Below are 21,020 nucleotides of genomic sequence, written 5' to 3'. Positions count from 1 at the left end.
GGGGGTTGATGATGAAGATCAGTTAAACATAAGGCTGGTAGAGGGCGTAAGGCATGGGAAATAGAGGGAGGTGACACAGACAGACGACTGGTCCCCACACTCCACCGTTTCCTAGCTGTGTGACCTTGGAAGAGTTCCTCCATCTCTCTGAGCTTTGGCTTCTGCATATGAGAAACAGAGATGTTGATATCTTAGGCACAGGTTTATTGTAAAGATGAAATAAAATAACATGTATAAAGCCCTGTAGCAGATGTCAGTGTTCCACCTATGTCCCTTTGCACCACCTCGGAGGTTACCTGTAGACAGTTCCCATACATGCCAACAGCTTCTGGTGTTTCTCTGTCTGAGGGTATTCTCTGGCAGTGGGAGTTTGCTTGGCCCTTTCACAGAGCAGACAGGAAGTGCGGGGAAATCAACGTCTTCAGGTGAGACCCTCAATGAGGGAAAGGAATCGACAGGTAAGTATCCCAGCGTCCTCACCCCAGTGGAAAAATCCCGAGGTGTGTCCTACACAGTTTCTCAGTAAGTCCCAGCTAGACTGAGTCTCCACTGCCCTGAGTGGTAACTTGCTTATCAATACACATTTCATTGGTTCTTTTCCTTGTCTCACTTTCCTACTCCCTTGCTCATGGAATAACTTCCAAATGAAGCACTCCCAAATCCTCGCTTAGGGTCTGCTTTTGGGGAAACCCAATCAAAGACAGGCATCTGGGGCTTCCCTGGTGGCGCAGTGGTTAAGAATCCGCCTGCCAATCCAGGGGACACGGGTTCGAGCCCTGGTCCAGGAAGATGCCACAGGCCGTGGAGCAACTAAGCCCGTGCACCACAACTACTGAGCCTGCGCTCTAGAGCCTGCGAGCCACAACTACTGAAGTCCGTGCGCCTAGAACCCATGCTCTACAAGGGAAGCCACCGCAATGAGAAGCCCGCGCACCGCAACAAAGAGTAGCCCCCGCTCGCTGCAACTAGAGAAAGCCTGCGCACAGCAACGAAGACCCAACGCAGCTAAAAATAAATAAATAAAATAAATAAATTTATTAAAAACAAAGACAAGCATCTAACCCAATGCCTGGCTCCTGGTGCATAATTCGTACCATTCTAGACGCATGCAAGAGACACTAATTCATGATGAATGCCTTAGGGTATTGGGCTTCATTCTCTTGTAAAACTGCATCCGTAAACAAGTATAATAATTGTGTCTACGTCATAGGGCTGTATTGTAACTCTTAGAACAGTGCCTGGTTCTTAGCAAGTTTTCCACAAGGGTTAGTTGGTGGCATCACCCCCATGGGTTGTGTGGTACAGAATGTTCATCGTCCTCCAGCATCCCGTCTTCCTTTAGTAATCAGAACCTCCCCGTGGCTGCCCAGTCTCCCTTACAACTAGGTGTGTCCACGTGCCTAAGTCCTAGCCAGTGGGCTGGGAGAAGTGTTGCAGGCAAGGTCTGCATCAGAACCTTACAGAGAAGCTGCTTCGTCTCCATCTACCGTTTGCCCCCTTTGAGATGGTTGAGAAATGGTGGCAACCAGAATAGCTGCCTTGATATCAAAGGTGGAAAATGTTTGTTGGGGATGACAGAGCCACCCCATGGATCCAAACTGTTCCCTCTGGGACTGTTGTGGAAGAGACAAATAAGACCCCATCTTATTTCACTGTATTTTAGGGTCTTTCGTTCCAGTGGCTCATCCTTACCTAACCAATCCAGCCCAAAGCCAAAGATGGGATCGATGGATGTGAGTTTTCTCCTTCTTTCAATTTTCCATTGTGCTGACCACGTGCCCAGCACTATGCCAGAAACTGAAGTCGAAAGATGAGCAGGACGCAGACCAAATCCCAAGGAGCTCAAAGTGCAACGAGATAGAAGGATCTAGAGGCAAAAAATGCCGACCACGTGTGATAAACACTCACACAAATGTTGTGGAGGCAGAGAGGAGGGAGCAATTACCTCAGGTCCTCAAAAGGATGGGAGCATTTGCCAGGCTTTAGGGGAGGGAGCGGAATGATAATGAGAGGCATTCCAGGGAGCGGTAACAGCATGTGAGAAATCATGAGATGGGGGGAAACATGGGCACTTGAGCAAAACAAGCTCTAGGTCCAACTTTACCATTCACTGGCCATGTGGCGTCTTGGAAGCTCATGTTAGCATCCTGGGTCTCGGTTTCCAAATCTGCAAAGTAGAATAAAAACAATCCTGCTCTAACTTAGGCTGAGGCTTACCGTGAGGGCTCAGTGATGAAACATTCTGAAGAGCTATACGGCATGGTGTAAGTGCTAGTTACTGGCGTCGTCACTTGTAAAACCTAGTATGGGAGACTTTTGCCGGTTGGTTATGCGTAGCTTCACGGGGCAAACAGGATCAGACTTCTGGAGAACTAGTGCTCCCGGGAAGGTGGCAGGTGCTCTGAAACTTCCCAGGAGAAAAATCCACTCAGCTTGGAAAGTGGTTCAACTTTCTCCACGGCAGTTGGGCAACGCACAGCAAGTGTCTTAAAATGTCCATTTTCTTCGACTGAGGCGTTCACCTACTGTTATATGAAATGACATGAAAGAATTGCAAATGCTACAGAGGTTTGTGCACAGGGTTGTATGTTGCAAACCTTTGCACCACATTCAGGATGACCCACATCAGAAGGGCGCTTACGTTTTCAGTGTTTGACTGAAGTTTTTCACTGGGAACTGTCTTTTACCAAGGGAGTCAGCTCCACAAAGACTATAGAACATACACTTTAAAGTGATCAGTACTTCTCTCTGGGTTGTGTGAGTACAAGTGATGTTCTGTATTTCTGTGCATTTCCAAGTTTTTGAGACAGACTCCATGTTAATGTTCAGCTCTATTCTCCAGGCTGTTTTCCCTCTGCCTCCTTACTATTCCTTGAACACGCCAGGCACATTCCTCCCTCTGGGTATTTGCACTTGCCGTCCCTCTGCCCGGAGCCCTCTGCCCCTGGACACATGCAACCCCCTCCCCCAGCAACTTCAGGTGACTTGCTAAAATGTCACTTCCTTGGTGAGGCCTCCTTAGATCCACCCTCTTTAAAATATAACCCAACCCCTTCCCCCAGCACACCCATCCCCCTTCCCTGCTTCATTTTTGTCCACAGCACTTGTCCCCACCTGACATACCGTGCATACCTACAGCAGCTAAGAGCTGTCCTAAGCACATAGTAGGTGATTAACAAACAGTGGTTAAATGAATGAATACCTGCATGAACAGGACCTTTTTAGTCTCTTCTGAGCTTCTGCCAGCTTTTCCTTTAGGGGTGGGAAGTGGGAAGTAGCAGCAGATGGGAGGAAGAAGGAGGGGCTCTTGGACGATGCCAGCTGATGCCAAACTGTTGCCCAGATACCCGCTTCACTATGACAGTGGGGTCAGGTGGCAAAGAGTGAGAACAGTAATGTGGCCGGAGCATAAGGGCCTCAGGGCAGAGAGAAACAAACGAGGAAACCAGCCTTACACACAAACCATCCAGGTTTTGAGAACGCTCAGGAGGATGTGAGAGCTGTTCTCAAACACACAAATGGGCTATCAGCCACAAGAAGGCGATCCTAAGGGGCTGAACGAGGTCTAATGAGTACAAGTTACAAAGACCTCTATTTCGGCTTGATATCAAGAACTGTCCCCTACCCCTCCCTCCCCACCCCCATGAGCGCTGTCCAACAATGGCCAAGGCCCAGGATTCACTCATCTGTGGGTTGAACTTTCAATCAGTCCATTCAACAGTTATCAGTTAAGGGCATTTACTCTGTCAGGTGCCCTGCTCAGGACTGTGAAAGCAATGAAGACTAAACGTTATTCAAATAAATAAATGCATATTAGAAATCGTGAAAGCACAAAACTGGGTTGCCAGAGAGAGAGGCCTGATTCAGACAAGGGGTCGGGGACCTCTAGACGGCCTCCTAGATATTTGAGGGAGCCCTGAATGGTGAGCATGCCTCCAGCCAGTGGGATCGAGGAAGCAAGACCCCCTCAGGAGGGGGCCCTCAGGAGCAAGGAGTGGTGCGCTAGAATTGGCAGGACCTCAGCGCACTTCGGCGGCCCACGAGGTCCAGAGACTGGAGGTGACTTGCCCACGGACACACAGCAAGTCGGTGGAGCTGTCGAGGGGTGGACGATCCGCTGAGTCCCCCGTGCCGCCTCCTGGAAGCCAGATATCCGCCTCGCTGCCTCACCCAAGAGCTGTGTGAGGCGGTGGCCATCGGCAACAGCCGTGAGGCTGGGGGTGTTGCGAACTGCGGCCAGACCCCCGGAGGGTAGGGGCGGGTCCTATGACGTCATTTCCGGGGTCCGGGCTGTATATAAGTGGGGCGCGAGGGTGCCACTGCTGCAGTGCCCGAGCCCAGACGGGAAAGGCGGTGGGCGGGTCGACAGGCGGACGCACGCAGAGACCTTGCGACCCCCATCCCCGCGCCTGTGTCGCCGAGGCCGCCCGGAGCGACCAGTCCAGCCACCCCTCGCCCCAGTGCGCGCTGCGCCCGGCCCCAGACCGCCAGCTGCTCGGCGCCCCGGGTTCGCCATGCGCTCCGCAGCGGTCCTAGCGCTTCTACTCTGCGCCGGGCAAGGTGAGCGAGCGCGGGGCCTTGGGGGAGAGGGTCCCGGGCGCCCCTGCCTGCTCCTGCCCTGCCTGCCCTGAGGTCCGGGCACCGCGCAGCGCCGCGCGCTCCTCCATGCCTTCCCTCCGGCGCGGCGAGTTTTCAGCGCCACGGACAGCGCCTCGCCTCCCACCCGACCCCGCAAAGGGGCCCGGGAGCTGATCCCGCAGGCCTGACTCTTTGACTCGGACTCCCGACCCCGCGGGGCAGGGTGCCCTGACGTCCCCACCCCGTGTCTGGGCTGCTTCAGGGCCGGCGGCGGCTCTGCGTCGTGGCCGGCCAAGGTCATCGGGGTAGGTGGGAGGACCGCTGCGGGCTCCCCACTCGCCTGCCTCCCCCTGCATCCTCCCTCTGCCCCCGTCTGTCTACGCTTGACTTCTACCTCTCCCATCCCCCGTCACAGTCCTCCTCTTCCATCTCTTCCGCTCCCCTCACCCTCTTTTCTGTCACCTCTGGGGTCTCTCTGCCTCTCCCTCATCCTCCCCCAGCCCGATCCCACTCAGCCATTGGCCTGTTTGCACAGCTCTTGCTTTCAGCTCACACACACCGTCCAGAGCACGAGCTTTCCCAAGGGGAAGGGTTAGGGCTCTCAGTGCAGCCTCTGGGAGCCACCTCCGGGGTGGGGGTGGGGGGTGGGGCAGCAGCTGGGGAAGGGAAATAAAATCAGTTCAGCATCTCATTTGGGTGGAGGTGGTCTTAAGAGGGAGCGCGCCTGGAACCAGTCTGGAAGGACCGTGTTCTCCCCTCGGAGCAGAGGAGTGACCCCAGCTCTCTCTTTTTCTTCCTAGTCATTGCCCTCCCTGTGAACAGCCCTATAAATAAAGGGGACACTGAGGTAAGAAGGGGTGCGGGGATGCCCCGGCATGGGGGCCAGGAGCATAAAGCCAAGAGCCAGCACTGCGGCTGCTGAGCCTGGGGACGGCTTCGCCGAAAGAAGACATCAAAGTCTGCTAGATTTCCCTGTTCTCCTCCTCTGGGGCCTTCCCCCGCCTCCTCTGAGTTGGGTGTGCAGCCCGATGGGGCCTGTGTCTTACCCGCGGGGCCCAGGTGCCAGGCCCCCTGTCTTGAACACTCCGAATCTCACAGGCCCACCACGGGCTGGCGGGGGTGACTTCTCTGAGGCTGTGGTTGTCCACCGACCTGCAGGAACAGTCTTCGTCTGCCTGGCTCCGGCCTCCCGCTTTGCTCTTCCCCAGAGCCCTGCCAGCAACACACCCGCCCCGTCCCCCAGTCTCCCAAAGGGCCACAGTGAGAACACTCTTGATCATGGCTCCTGCACCCAGGGTCCCGGCCAGTTGGGGCTGCTGGTGGAGGTCACCCAGGAAAGGGCCTTAGAAGACACTGATGGGGGCTTCTGTGGCCAGCAAAAGACACTCTGTGTTGGGTGTATACTCGAAATTCATTCATGTCTGAGTTGGGGCTGTTTTTCCAGTCTCTGATGTTCACAGATACCTCCACTTGGGAGTCAGAGAAATTTCTACTCCCTGCCTTTTCAGGAGCTGTTTTCTTCTATTCCAGAGAGGCTGTAGTTGAAACCCAAAACGTCAAAGAGATTTCAACCTCAGTTTGCTCATTTCCTATTCATTAGTTACAGACAGCCCTAAATTTAAACCTATACCACTCATTGTAGCTGTGTGATGTTGGGAAGATTCCTTAACTTTTCTGAGCTTCCCCTTATTCCCCTGTCTATAATAATATTTCCTTTGAGGGGAGTTGTAAGGAATTGGAATCATGTGAAGTACCTGGCACATAGTTTGGTCCTCGGTAAATAAGCATTTTTATTCCTAGAGCTTCCTTCCATGACCTCCCCATCACTCTTGGGACCCATAACCAATTCCTCTCTCCCAGAATCTGTCCTCATGGACTGGTGGTTACCTGATTTCCCCAGTGCAAGACTTTTGGTTGCAGGGAGATACAGGGTGCAGGCTATAAGCTCCTCCCTGCCAGGTCCCTTATGGGACACACTTTGTATTCAGCAGCCTGGGGTCAGAGACACCGGAGCAGCTGGTGAAGACCTGCATGTTTTAACCTAGGATGCCACGACTACCGTCGAGCCTGTTTGCCGGTTTGCCATCCTGGATCTTTGGATGGGCTGCCTTGGCATCCCGTAGACACAGCCTTCCACCCCGCCACTCCCCACCAGTGTTGTCTGTTGCGTGTCTGACGCCTCCTGCTCCTCTGCCCAACTCCAGGCAGCTGAAGCAGGTTGGGAGTCGTGATTCCCTCCCTGGGTGTGTGTGGCACTTTATAGAGTATTTTCCCATCTGTGCCTCATCACCCTGGGAGGGGAGTTGGGAAGGTCTTCTCACCCCCATTTTACAGATGAGGAAATTGAGGCTCAGAGAGGTCAAGTCGCTTGCCCAAGATCACACAGCTAGGATATCACACTACAGTTGGCACCATCTTCAGATATCATTCACTTATTGGCTGCCTGGTTATCCAGAGCACCTTGCTGGCCACTAGATAAGACTTTCAGAGACATGGCTGCTGTCGGCCTGGGATGGACACCCAGATGTAGCAGATGGATGTGTGCCCACATCCAGCCAGGGGATTCACCTGGTGGGTGACTATGGAGCCAGACTGTGAGGCTGTCACTCCCTGCATGTGACAACACCATGGATATCTAGAGAGAGTTTTCCAAGTCTTGTTTCCAGACAGGGTAGAGCCAGGAAAGGTCTTTTTTCTCCACTGGGTGGTCCAGAAAGGCCTCCTGGAGATAGGTGACCTTTTGGGCATCTCCAAGTCTAAAGTACTTTTGCAAGACACACCTCTAATGCCCAGGAGCAGTTTCCCCATCTTCAGAGAAACCCTTGGGATGAGAGGGTACAGGTTACCCACCCTCACCTTAGAGGGGCTCCTGCCGGCCTGGTGATTGGGGTGCCTGGCACTTGGTAAGCACTGTGTAAGGTTTTTTGGTTTTGTTTTTAATTATTACTATTGCTGTTACTATGTAGCTAAGAAAGCAGAGCTGTGCCCCTGAGCTAGGTGTCCATAGACTCCTAAAGACACAAGAGAATGTCCTTATGTCCTCTGTAGAAATTTACCCTGGAACTTCAGGGAACTGAGCCCCATGCCCAAAGCAGCCCCAACCTGCCCCAATCTCTTCCCAGGTGATGAAGTGCATCGTGGAGGTCATTTCTGACACGCTCTCCAAGCCCAGCCCCATGCCTGTCAGCCAGGAGTGTTTCGAGACACTCCGAGGAGGTATGGGCCAGGCTTGGGGTGAGGGGCTGCTGCCTGCTGGGCTGGGGGGCAAGGACATGGGTGTGTGGTTTCGGATGGAATTCAGTGATTGTCACTGACCAAGTGCCTGCCTCAGCCAGGCCTGTGCAGGGTGGAATAGAGCGATGAAGGGCTTACAGCCCCTGTGAGCCCAGAGCTTACAGACTAGCAGAAGGGACGGATATGAACACAATTAACCAGAATCCTGGGCAGAATGAAACCAGGGCTGGAACAGCAAGCCGCCAGAATGTGAGGTCCCTGTGGACAAGGCTTTGTGTGCTATATCCCCAGTGCCAAGAACAACCCCTGGCACCCGGTGGATACCCTCTAGATGTACGATGAAGAAAAGAACACTGTGGGTGGGTGGGCATGAGAAGGACAAAGCTTTCCAAGCAGGCAGTCAATGCTGGATAGATCCAACATTAGCGTTGGGGTTGGGCTTTAAGAAAAAAGTTGAAAATCAGTAAGTAGAAAAATGAAGAAAGAGCACCCCGGGTGGTGTGGACAACACGGGCAAAGGCATGGAGATGAGAGAACATGTTGTGCTTAGAGACACCCCTGCATCACCTCAGGGGCTGCCATCTCTTGGCGAAGGTCTGGGTGCAGGGACTGTGGCTGACCTTTCTGATATAATAGCAGATGGAGAGATACCGTGGAAGGGAGGCCATTTCAGAAGTGTTACCTCAAGACCCAATCTTGCTGCTACCACCCAGGTTTTGAGTTTCCAGAATAAATTCCTTGTGCTCAGCTGAAAATATTGATGGCAATCTCTTTCTGGGCCGTTCTCTGGAAACCACCCGTAACGACTCTTTTTCATTGCAGATGAACGGATCCTCTCAATCCTGCGACATCAGAATTTGCTGAAAGAGCTCCAAGACCTCGCTCTCCAAGGTATTTTCCAACCGCTGCACGCGAATCTGAGTAAATTCCGGTAACCGAGAGTCAGAAAATCACGGTGGAAGGTTGAGCAAGGTCTTGTTTCTGATACCCAGTTATTGCCTTTCAATTATAGGGTGGCAAGGTGGGGTCCTCTGTGCCACCTGGTCCGGTTTATAATTAATGTAATTAAAGAGATCAAGGCCCAGAGAGGTTGAGTGACTGGTCCAAGGTCACATAGTAAGTTAAGGACATCCCAAGACCAGATGCAGCTCTTCTAATACCCCACGGTCTCTGGAGTTCAGCCACTTTAGAGGGGACACTAGAGGGGACACTTTCAAGACTAGGTTGCAGAGAGGATCCCTTTTCTCTGTTAACAGAAAAGAAAATTGGTCTCCAGGAGAGAGGAGGGGCCCCTTTGCCCTCGTGAGCTTCTGCTCAAGGGGGAGATGGGAGAAGCAGGGTCTTGCTTGCCCCCAAACACAGACCAGACTTTCAGTGTGCTTTCAGAGCGAGACATGGCTTTCTCCAAGAGGTTAAGAAAATCTACTGATGCTCTTGGGAATGGAGTGATTTTGTGAGGTAGTGAGCTCCTTGTCACTGAGGATGTTCAAGCAGAGCCTGGATAGGATGCTGGGAAGGAGGGTTAGGCTGATGTCATCCCACAGAGTTAGCTGCTCTGCCCAGCCCCAGGCTCCATCTTGGGTTCATGTGAGGCACAGAGGCCTCCCTGGCAAATTGGAAACAATGGGTTCTGGCCCTGCATCTGCCCCAGGCTGACTCCCTGTGGGAAGTGGCTTTTATTTGGGGCAGGGCCATAGGCACCCTTGTGCCTCTCCCTGAGAATGGCCCTCAAGGATGAATCTTGCGTCTCCCTCCAAAGAAAGTGAGGACCCATCTTTAAGGCTGGGCTTGTGTCTTGGATGGGGTTAGGGTGGAGGGCATGAAGGCTGCTGGGGCTTAGGGAAGGCCCCCACTCTGAGGCTTCTGGGGCAGACTGGGATCTGGGGAGGTGGCAAGTGAAAATAACCACAGCAGGAGGGCTCCCTGAGACCCTCCCCAAGTTAGCACGCCATTCTTTCTCTCACTCGCTCGTCCTCCTGGAAGACAACATCCACTGCATATCGTTGCTAGGAGTGCAGTATGATAATTTTTAAATTAAGTATTGAGTGACTGACTTACTGCATTTAAATAATTAAATATAATGTCAATGGAGACTACTATAGGGAATGTGTCCTGAAACATCTGTTTACACGCATACACACACATATGTGTGTGTGTGTCTAATATAAACAGTGTCCAGTATACAGGTACATTATTATTTTCTATTAAAAGCGTATGGGGGGACTTCCCTGGTGGTCCAGTGGTTAAGAATCTGCCTTCCAATGCAGGCGGTGTGGGTTCGATCCCTGGTCGGGGAGCTAAGATCCCACATACCTCATGGCCAAAAAACCAAAACATAAAACAGAAGCAATATTGTAACGAATTCAATAAAGACTTTAAAACTTTAAAAAAAAAAAAAAAAAAAGCGGATGGGATAGGGCTTCCCTGGTGGCGCAGTGGTTGAGAGTCCGCCTGCCGATGCAGGGGATACGGGTTCGTGCCCCAGTCCAGGAAGATCCCACATGCCACGGAGCGGCTGGGCCCGTGAGCCATGGCCACTGAGCCTGCGCGTCCAGAGCCTGTGCTCCGCAACAGGAGGGGCCACAACAGTGAGAGGCCTGCGTACCGCAAAAAAAAAAAAGAGTATGGGATAGATCTATATGTCTGTCTGTCCATCCATCCATCCATCTATCCATACATCCACTCATCCACCCACTCCCTCTTCTGTACTCTCATGTCTTCTGCACATCTCTATCCTAGCATTTACCATGCAGCAACCCTGTTTTATAGATGAACAACCAGGTCTTGGATCGCCCAAGTCACCCAAGGTCACAGAGCAAGGAATTAACCAAGAAGTGTGGACCCCAGTCGGCCGGGGGCCAGATCTGGACGTACCCCCGGCCCACAGCCCCCATGTCAGCCTGCTCTGGCCACCCCAGAAATTCTCATCATGGGAAAAAATCACCACCAGCTGCAGAGCTGGCCTGGCCCGGGCCACCATCAAGAACCAGGGATGGGTAGAGACAGAGCAGACAGCATAGCTTGATGCAGGGACTGATGCAGGGAGAAGGGTCTCTGGTGCTGACCCCAGGCTTGGATGCAGACAAGAACTCAGCCTGGGCTTACGGGGTCCAGGGGAACAGGGGTTGCCTGAATCAAGAGCCCCCATGAGGGGACAAGCAGTCACTATCACCTCTTGCTGCAGGGTCCCCTAGCTACCAGCCAGGTCCTGAGGGCCCTCCGCTCTCTACTTCTGCCCCTGGGACCATCTGCTCCATCTGCGCCTTTATTGCTCCATGAGCCAGCAGGCAGGGCTTGTTCTTATTTTAGGTGAGAAATGGAGTCTGGAGAGGTGATGGGGCCAGGAGGGGGCGGCCAGCCCTTACCACCCCCCACCAGCTCCTACCCCCTCAGTCTCTCACTGGGCAAGCCCAGAACATGATGTGCCCACTTTACAGATGAGGAAACAGAGGCCTTCCCTCTCACAGACAAACATGTGGAGCTCAGACCAAATGGGACATTTTTCTCCGTTTTTCATACAGGGGCCAAGGAGAGGGCACATCAGCAGAAGAAACACAGCAGCTACGAGGATGAACTCTCAGAGGTTCTTGAGAAGCAGAATGACCAGGCCGAGCTGAAGGGTCAGTGCCGACCAGTCTGGCCAGGGACCAGGGGAGGGAGGATGAAAATAACAGTACTTATGATAGATCGAGGGTTCCTGGGAGTCAGCAGCCCTCCTTTAGGCCCTGTAAGGTAGCTCATATTTCCTTCTCTTTACAAATGGGGAAACTGAGTCCCAGGGAGGTTGAAGTACCTTCCCAAGGCATAATTGGAGATGTGACTCTGGGTCTGTCTCACTCCAAAGCCCTTGATCGGTCCCATCTGCCCACTTCAGGGACTGACACTCTCGGGCAGGAAGTCTCTGGCCTGGTGGATGGGCAGCTTCGACTCTTCCCAGTGGCCACCGCAACAGGGTCCCCACCCCCAGCGCCTGCCCTCCTGGGAATTAGTGGTGCCTTAGCATAGCCAAGTGGCAGCAGGATCTCAGAGGGGTAGGTTTGAAACACTAAATGAACCTGGATCATCTTTCTTGAAACCAGAGAGCTTTTAGGGGTCACGGATCATGGCTTAGGTCAAGGGGATGCTCTGTTACTCACCTTTCTGCCTAGAAACAGCCACACACTTGCCCCTGCAGCCCTGCTCTTTGCATGTGGAAGGTGAGTGAATAGGGCCAGTTCCTAAGAGCGGGGATCTCAGTGGTCTTCTGTCGGGGCTGAGAGGGGAAGCCTGCTGGTGTGGCCGAGGTGCCCTTGCATTGGCCAGGGCTGTCACCCTAGTGGCTGCTTGGGGCACAGCAGGGACTCCCACATTTTGGCTCCATGGAAATGAGTGTCTGGTTGACTCTAGATGTCCGCCATGGGCTGTAGGAGGGGAATAGTGTAGCATGAATGGGGGTGGCAGCCACATGTCAGTGCAAAGAGCACCCGGTACTTGGCATTTGGAAGCTCGGGTTCGAGGCTCAGCACTGCTGACTGTGAGCACAGACAGGCCACCTTACCTTTCTGAGAATCGGTTTGAGTTTCTGTCAAATGGGGATGGGAGCTTTTCCACCTGGAGTCCTGGAGTCAAATGATGGAATGTACTTGGTAGTGTCTTGTTCCACAGTGATCATTCTAGCAGTGCGAGGAATTTTTACTAGTTAGAAGGCTGTCTTCAAAGCAGCTACAAGAAAATACCTTTTAATGAAACCTGACAAACATTGAGGAATTGAGCACTTTCACAGGATGCTCAAGACAGAATACCTGCACAGAGGGGAGAATGAAGTTGCAGTAATGGTGCCTCTTACACAGAGAGGTTAAGGAACTTGCCCAAGATAACACAGCAATTCAACTGCTGTCTTAATTTTAAATTCAAGGCTCTATCTTCTGGGGTCATTTTCAAGGTCTTTTTAGAAAAAAAAAATCACATCTTGCTTCGAGAGGTAGAATCACAGAGAAAGAAACATAATGCAGTTGCGCTCAGGTCAAACCTAGACATGGAGAGGGCAACCCTAATTCTCTCATGGGTGTCTTGGGCTGGGCTTACTGGAAGCCAAGAGATACAGTGGCTAAGATATGAAATTGGTCTCTGGGGAGATCCCACATGCAGCCTGGTCCTCAGGGCCTGACTTTGCTCTGTTGTTTCTGTAGAGGGGACAGAAGAGATGTCCTCCAGGGATGCTATGGAAAAAAGAGGAGATTCTAAAGAGGTGGAGAGGAATGGTGAAGATGCGGATGGACCCAGGCCTCAGGCCGCCCCGGAGCTTGGGCAGGGGTCCAAGGCTGAGGAGGACAACCAGGCCCCAGGGGAGGACGAGGCCTCCTCCAATACCCAACCCCTAGCCAGCCTCTCCAGCCAGAAACACCCAGGCCCACAGGCCGAGGAGGACAGCGAGGGCCCCTCCCAGGGTCCAGTGGGCAGAGAGAAGGGCCTGAGTGCCGAGCAAGGGCAGCAGGCAAAGAGAGAAGAGGAGGCCGAGGCTGGAGAGGAGGCTGTCCTGGAGGAAGAAAGCGCCCCCACCACAGCACTTAACCCCCACCCGAGCCTCGGCTACAAGGAGATGCAGAGGGGTGAGAGTATGTATGACGTCTGAGACACCAACAAATGTGTCGGGGAGAGGGGGATGGGACGGAGGGGGGCCTCACCCACAATCTCATTCCACCTTCACAACAACCCTGAAAGGTAGGTATTATCTCCATTTGCCTGATGGGAAACCAAGGCTCAGAGAGGTTAAGTAATTTGCCCATGGTCACACAGCTAATTTGTGTAAAAGCTGAGATTCCAACCCAGGCTCGTCTGACTCCAAAACCCTGCATCTCCCACTGTTCCACATAGCCCCTCCCCAGCACCCCCACCCCACCCCCGGAGGGGAGAGGGACTTTGCAGCGCGGGTGGGTGGGCTTTGGGAACAGAGGGACAGCATGACAGGTGGCAACAGGCTGGTCTGGGGACACTGTTAGCTTCACCCAGGGTTTAGGAAAGCCCCTGGCTCCTCGTGAGGCCCTGGTCAGGGCCTTCCCTCCCTCCGCAGGTGGGTGACCCCCGGGTCAGGGCTTCTGGGGTGAGAGGGCCGAAGGAAGAGGCAGACTCTGGCCAACCCACCCCTCAGAGCTTTAGTGGGTCTTGAAAAGCACGGTGTCAAGATGGCTTTTCCCTCCCAATGGAATCCGTTGTGAGGGGCTGAGCTGGACCCCGCCTACGGGGTCTGTGGTCCCAACCGTGGCCACAAAGAGGCCCCGGGGAGTGGCAGGGACCGGGGAAAGTGGCGGTGCCTCCCTCATTCCCCTGCTCTTGTCCACCGCCTGCTCCAGGTTGGCCCGAGGCTCTGGCTGTGGATGGAGCCGGGAAGACTGGGGCTGAGGAGGCGCCGTCCCCCAAGGGGAAGGGGGAGCGGGACCATTGCCTGCAGGAGGAGGCGACGGCAGGGGCCCCGCAAGGCCTCTTCCGGGGCGGGAAGAGCGCGCAGCCGGAGCAGGAGGGGGAGGGGCGGCTCTCCAAGGAGTGGGAGGATGCCAAGCGACGGAGCGCGATGGACCAGCTGGACAAGGAGCTGACCGCCGAGAGGCGGCCGCAGGGGGAGGCGGCGGAGGAAGACCCTGACCGGGCCATGAAGCTCTCCTTCCGGGCCCGGGGCTACGACTTCAGCGGTCCTGGGCTGCGGCTGCCACGAGGCTGGAGGCCATCCTCCCGGGAGGACAGCGTCGAGGCGGGCCTGCCCCTACCGGTGCGTGGCTACCCGGAGGAGAAGAAAGAGGAGGAGGGCAGCGCCAACCGCAGACCAGAGGTTGGTATGGGTGGGGGGAGCCGGCCCTGGGCCAGGCCCCGGGAGCATGGGCCCAGCTGGGGGTCAGCTGCAACCAGACATGTGGCCCCTGCGCCACTAAGGGGACACTGTCCCCCTTGGAGTCTGGGACTGGAGGGGCACTCAGACAGGGGGCTCTTGGGAAGCTGGGAAGGGACAAGGGAAAGGGTGTGTCAGGGGGACAAGTGAACCCCAGCTCATGGAGGGGGGCACCCAGGAAAGCTGGCGGACAGGAGACAGAAGCTGGAGAGCTGGTGAGTCAAGCCTGTTCCCAGAGGTGCTGGGCAGGGACTTTGTCCTGAAGGCAATAGGGAGCCTCTGCAGGCTTGGGAGCAGGACAAGGGAGTGACTGACTGGTGGAGCTTGGAGCTTTGGATGGAGAGAGCTTGGAAACTAAAAAGACCTGGCAGGGACTGGCCTGGGGAGGGCTACTTGCTGCCTGGAGGATCCAGGCTCAGGGCAGCATTGGCCTTGAGAGCTGGGAGGGCACGGCAGGAGGGGACACTGGAGGCATCCTGGGAAGGCCCTACTGTTGCTCCAGCCATGTCCTCTCCTGGCCCCCGTGCAGCCCAGCCACACCCTCCTCCCAGGTTCAGGCCCTGCCTCCCACCCCGATGGCGAAGGCAGCAGGGGCAGGGCCAGCTGGACCTCAGGGCCTGGTGGTGATGGGTGGGGAAGGCACGGACCTGTGCCGGAAGACCTGGGTCCTGCCTCCTAGCTGGGTGACCTTGGGCCAATCACTCCCCTTCTCTGAGCCTCATCGGTTGCCCCATTTGTGAAAAGGGGGTAAGAAGTCTTTTCTGCTCACCTCATTATCATGACCAGAATGCACGCGAGCTCTGAAAACCTGGCCATGCCCAGGGCTGCTTGGGAAGCTCAGTGGGGTGCAGGGACATGGTCCCATAGGAGGGGATGGGATGGGACTTTGGGGCAGGCAGGCGACACCACCTTGGGGCTGGAGGAGGCCTTGGGGGGTCTTCAGGCCTCAGTGCCCAGGTGGGAATCGGGGCCTTATGGGGGTGGGACATGTTTAAGGCTCTGGCCCCAGTGCTCTTCTCTGCCCACCCAGAAGAGGATGTGGTCCCTTCCTTGGGTCCCCGAGCCATTCCCTGGGCCTGGGACCAGGGTCCCAGCAGCCTGAGAGGAAGAAGCCTCCTTCTTGGGAGCTGGCGCTAAGAGAGGTCACCTGCCTATGTCTCCAAGGACTGAGGGGACGGGGCTCCAGGAAGCAGCAGCCTGCCCCCCCCCCTCCCCAAGGCTGGGCACCTTTGATCGTTGCCTTCCCCACCCACAGAAGCTGGACAGAGCCAGGTGCCTTGGGGCACCCTCCTGCTTCCCTTCTCCACAGGCAGAGAGAGCCTTGGACTGCAGGGCGGAGAAACGGGGACCCCTGAGTCCTGTGGACAGGACGGAGCAGGGCCCCATCCACTCAGCCCAAAGATCTTAGAAACAGCCCCAGAATTACAGAACTCCTGCCCGGGGGCTACTCCAAGATGGGGGCCTCTGGGGTCCCTGTTTCCATGGCAACCATCATCCATCTATTCTGACTGGGCCCCAGGTGGGTGCCCTCTGCTTGGCATCAGGCAGGGACCCCAGGAAGACCACCCCTCTCAGGTCAAAGCTGGGGCGTGGCCTTCCCTGACCCCTGCTCAGAGTCTGAGGGCATGCTCTCTGGGTGTCAGTCCCAGAGGGTCCCCTGCTGCCCTGGACCACCCTGGCAGCTGGAGCTTGGGCACCCAGTGACTGGGACTGAGGATGCAAGCCCAGCCCTAGGCAGGTCTCACGTCCTGAAACCTGGGCCACAGACTGCTGACTCCTCAGGTAGGAAGGCCCGTGGCAGACAGGAAACCCAGGCACGGCCTCACCCAGGAAGCCATCGTCACAGTCTAGGCCTTGGGGTCGGGGCACTGGAAGGCGCTCTGAAGGGCACCGGAGGCTTCGTTTTCCACGTGCCTGCCCAGAGCCATTCAGGAGGCAGTGGGCCTGCGTCCACCAGGGCACATTTCTGCGCCCCGTGCCCCTCAGAGCAGCCCCGCAGGGTGGCATCACTGTCCCCACGGAACAGATGAGGCCCTTGAGACGCAGAAAGGCAAAGCCACCTGCCCAGGGCCACACAGCTAGCCCGGGCACAACCAGTCTGTCTGCACGCCCCATGCTGCTGGTACAGGCTCCCTGGGCCAGTCCCCGTGGGACTCTGCACATTCTCTCCTAGGACCAGGAGCTGGAGAGCCTGTCGGCCATCGAGGCGGAGCTGGAGAAGGTGGCCCACGAGCTGCAGGGGCTGCGGCGGGGCTGAGGCGCCGGCTGGCCCCCCCAGCCAGGGCCCCGAGGCACCCTGTGGTCCTGGCTCTGTTGTCCCCTTTGCAGGTCTTGGCCAGATGGCCCGGGCGCTGCTTCCGGTAGGGAGGCTGCCCCCAACCTGCCCCAGCCCAAGCCACCCTGTTGCCCCTACGCTCCTTTCCTCCTGTTCTTGACCCCTGCCCCAGTGTGGCCCCCGCAGGGCGGACCCCTGACTTTAAACAATTTTCCTCTCTCTGAACACGGGCAGCTTTCTCGAAGTTTCCCTTCCACCATTAGAGCCACTGGGCACAACTGCAATAACTTCTGACTTTTGGGTGAAAGCTGAGAACTCCTGACTCTAACATACTCTGTACAAAATTTATCTAAGGATAAATAAATCTGCTCTGGGCTCTTTCCTGTTTCTTTGAACCTTCCCCCGCCTTGACTCCAAGTGGGGTAGGATGGACTGGATTTCAGGCAAAAGGACAAGGGGAGGTTCACTTCCCCTGGGGTGACTCTGGGCCACTTTCCAGCCAGGGGATCGTGGGCAAGTGACATTGCTGTTTGAAGCATCAGTTTCCTCATCTGTAAAATGGTGCTGACACCTGCCCCAAAGCATGTGTGGGATTAAATAACACTCTTCCCCTATCTCCCAGCCACACATGAACTGGGCCATGCAGGGGCGGGGCCAGTTTGGGAAAACAGCCTCTGTTCTCTCTCTGCTGGGTGGAAGCCCTGACAAGCCCCGGTTTAGTGACTGTCACCAAGGCCACAGGCCCCAGCCAGCTTTGGAGTTCCTGACCTGGGCCTCTGAGCTGCAGGCCCCCCTCGGCATAAATCTGTCATCCCCTCTGACCTGATACGTGCACAGGACTCTGGGGCGTCTGAAGTTCTTGAACTTAATGGTTCACTATAGCACGGCAGTCTTAGTCGCAGTTTTGAGAACGAGCAAACTGAGGCTCACAGGGTGACATGACTCATCGAAGTCACAGGCAGGAATGATGCCCAAAACGTTTAACCACGGGGGCTGCAGGATTATGCAACCGGAACAGACAGGCTGGTGTGCTGGACCGGTGTGGACCAGCTGAATATCAGGGCCGATCATTCAGTCATTCAACAAACACCCGTGAGCAGCTGCTATGGGCCCGGCAGGCCTGGGCACACAGAAATGGCCCGGACACGCCCTGACTTCAAGAAACATACTGCCCAGAAAATGTGGGCCTGGAATCCCCAGCCTAGCTGTAGAGCTTGGACAAGCATTCCTGGTGCTCTTGGAGACTCCATCTATAAAATGGGGACAATACTTATGACCTCTCACCAGATCATGGTGAGGATTCGAGGGTCTAGACAGCCTGGACCAGAAAACCACTACAACGGCGATACAAGTCACTTGAGGGGTCTTGGCAAGTCTGGGCCTCTCCTGAGTCCGGCGAGGGGGCTGCTGCCGCCTCTCACCCCCTGAAGCACAGAGGGACACCCTCCAAAGAGCTGGCGCCATAAGGTGTTTATTCACACGTTTCAAAGGGGCAGGTTTACACCCCATCCCCAACAATGACCGAAATAACAAACACAGCACTAACTGTATTCCACTAGTCAGCTATCAGGACACCCACCACCAAGACCACTTCGCAAACAAAGAGAACACAGGACACCTTGTCCCTGAGATACCCCATCCCAGAGATGGGCCACCTGTGTTTTCATAAACACACGGGGCAGAAGTGCAACCAAGTCAAAAGAGCCAGAGGTTCCTGGTTTTTACAGAAGCCGTGATGTTACACATAGTACATATAGATTCACATAAACGTCATATACACGTATGCACACACGTTAAGTACGAGCCAGCTTGGGGTTCTGGCAAACGTGGCTCGTGAACAGGATTGAAACAAACATTTGTCACAAAGCACAAGTGTCAGCGCCGGAACTGGAACTGCCAACGTCTTGGTGAAATCACTGTGGGAGAAGCTTTTCGGAAGAGAAAGCAAGCTTCACAGAAGTGGGATCCACGCCAGCCCTGGAAGCCGAGGTTGGTCTGGCTGTGGGAAAGAGACAGGCCCTCCAAGCCGCCAGGTCATGGGCAGCTCTGGAAGTAGAGGGGAAATGCAGCCATTTCTGGAAAAGGCCCCAGGTGGTCTGGGTGGGGCCTGGTGGTCGGAACCAGAAGGAAAAGGGCCCGGGTGCTTCCATGCCAACAGTCGGCTCTCCAGTAAACAGCATGTGGGTGGAGGGCCATTCCAAGATCACACTGGCAAGGCTGTGCAGAGAAGGGGCAGAGGCACAGCCTTGCGCACGGAGGGCAGGACCGACAGGAGAACCGCCCGTCTGGAGGCCTCGGCCGCAGCATCTCACGCTCAGGCTCCGGCACGGGCAGGGCGCTGTGTGCGGCATCAGGGCGTGGCCAGGCTCACCGAGGAGGCCAGAACCTTCGTCAAGGGTGGATGTACTCCTCTACCTCGTGGTAAGCCACGCGCAGGGGCTGTGCTCCTTCAGGACAGCCAGCACGCCGCTCAAGGTCTCTGGAGCTTAGGGGCCCTTGAGCCATGGCCCGGGAAGAGAGACGAGCTGTCGGGGATCCCGCTGGGTGAAGGGTCAGTTTCTAGGGTGGAGAGGGGAGGGCAGATGCAAACCCCAGGGACACCAGTGAAGCCATTCAATGGTTCTGTGTGGCCAGCGGCCTGCGAGTCCCTGAGCTGAGGACCAGTCTTCCAGCAAGGACAGGGCGCCACAGTGTCCCTCGGTCCTAGAGGGGCCGCAGGGCAGACAACTGCTGCTCTTCCCAGTTGGCTTAAAGGATGGCTTCCTGCCAGCGTCCTTCAACCTTCCATACAGCGCACACGGCAGTCCTCTGGGTAAAGAGGAATCCTTTCTCAAGGTTTTCTCCCTCACTGATGGCATTAACTCAGACAATGCCCCACATAAACTCGCCGGGGACTCCAGCTGCGTCCGTCTCCTGCAGGTGATGCTGCAGGATCTCTGATCCAGCCCGACCCACCCCGCGCTGCAAACCCGTGCTTCCAAGGGCAATCCCCCACCCCCCACGCTCCCGTGGGGAGGAGACATCCAGCTCCTATACTCAGTTGGGGCTGAGTGCTCGTGGAACCACATCATGATGCAACCTGCAAGCAGAACCCGGCCCGCAGCCTCTGCTCCAGGCTGCCAAGGGCAGAGACCTTGCAAGTGACCCTCGGAACCTACCCAAGGCCTCAGGCGAAACGTGGCCCCGCCACTTGCTCCTGGAGCCCTTCGGCAGCCCCAGCCACTGACCACCACCCAGGTGCCGCAGGGCACGGCCCCCAACAGGCCCACCAACTGGCAAAACAGCTTGGGGAGGAGAGTCCCAACCGCCCCCGGGATGCCAGCAGGGCCGGCTCCAGGCACCACACGTGTACACCACAGCAGGGCCTCCCCACGGGCCCTCGAAGGTGCTGAGAGTGGCCAGAGGCAGCAGCACCAAGCCCTGGGGAAGAAGAGACCGCAAAGGCTGAGGGCCTTGAGGGGGTCTGTCTTCCCCTGATGCGGAAGCCCCAGGGCCAGGGACACGGAGACCTAAGAGGAGACCAACTCCATGGCCGGTGTCCTGGGACCCGGTCAGTGTGCATCAGGTGACACTGAGGATGGGGGTCGCTTGGTGAGACCTCATTGCTGCTCGCAACCCTCTCCCCGTCTACGCTCCCCGACACAGCTCCCTCCACCCCTGCAGAGACGCTGGGCCCGGGGAGAGGCCCGCACATGCCCTCGAGAGTGGCCAGTCCCTTCCCCACCACCCACCACGCAGCTCCTGGGCCTTTATGAAGCCTAACCCCGCCCCTCGGTTTCCCCACCCTGCTGGCCACCCGCATCGAGGCTGGTGGAAAGTGCCACGTCACTGCAAAACAGTTACTTGATATCCGGGCCCTGGACGCTAACGTGTGAGAGCCGGAGGGGAGGCATCGATTAAACAGGACACGATGTGGCCAGGGGCCCCGCCTGGCACCGGGTCACCCTGCACTCCCGACCTGTCCTGACTCGATCAGGACTGGAATTTTACTCAAAAACGTAAAGCTGTTTTATTAAAAGACTGGAGGAGGGCACAGGCTTTTAGCAACGTTTTGTAAACACGTGTGAAATGCAG

The 21,020-nt window shown here is 55.8% G+C and overlaps 1 protein-coding gene across 2 annotated transcripts; it reads left to right on the top strand.

Annotated features, from left to right (window-relative positions):
* Positions 1–4,313: 4,313 nt before the first annotated feature.
* Positions 4,314–17,326, top strand: CHGA (chromogranin A). 2 transcript variants are annotated; one of them, XM_060167194.1, is made up of 8 exons: positions 4,314–4,560; positions 5,379–5,425; positions 7,701–7,794; positions 8,635–8,703; positions 11,334–11,432; positions 12,981–13,400; positions 14,142–14,614; positions 16,845–17,326. In XM_060167194.1, exons 1-8 carry the CDS (start codon positions 4,515–4,517, stop codon positions 16,926–16,928), a joined length of 1,332 nt encoding a protein of 443 aa, XP_060023177.1. In that variant the 5' UTR covers positions 4,314–4,514; the 3' UTR covers positions 16,929–17,326. The 2 variants fall into 2 exon arrangements, with proteins under 2 accessions (XP_060023177.1, XP_060023158.1); XM_060167175.1 differs by having other exon boundaries at positions 12,981–13,406.
* Positions 17,327–21,020: the final 3,694 nt, after the last annotated feature.

The sequence above is a fragment of the Lagenorhynchus albirostris genome, chromosome 1 (assembly GCF_949774975.1).
Source record: "Lagenorhynchus albirostris chromosome 1, mLagAlb1.1, whole genome shotgun sequence".
In the NCBI taxonomy this organism is placed as follows: Eukaryota; Metazoa; Chordata; class Mammalia; order Artiodactyla; family Delphinidae; genus Lagenorhynchus; species Lagenorhynchus albirostris.
Note: the sequence above shows the minus strand (reverse complement) of the source record. Positions and strands in the feature narration are given on the sequence as shown.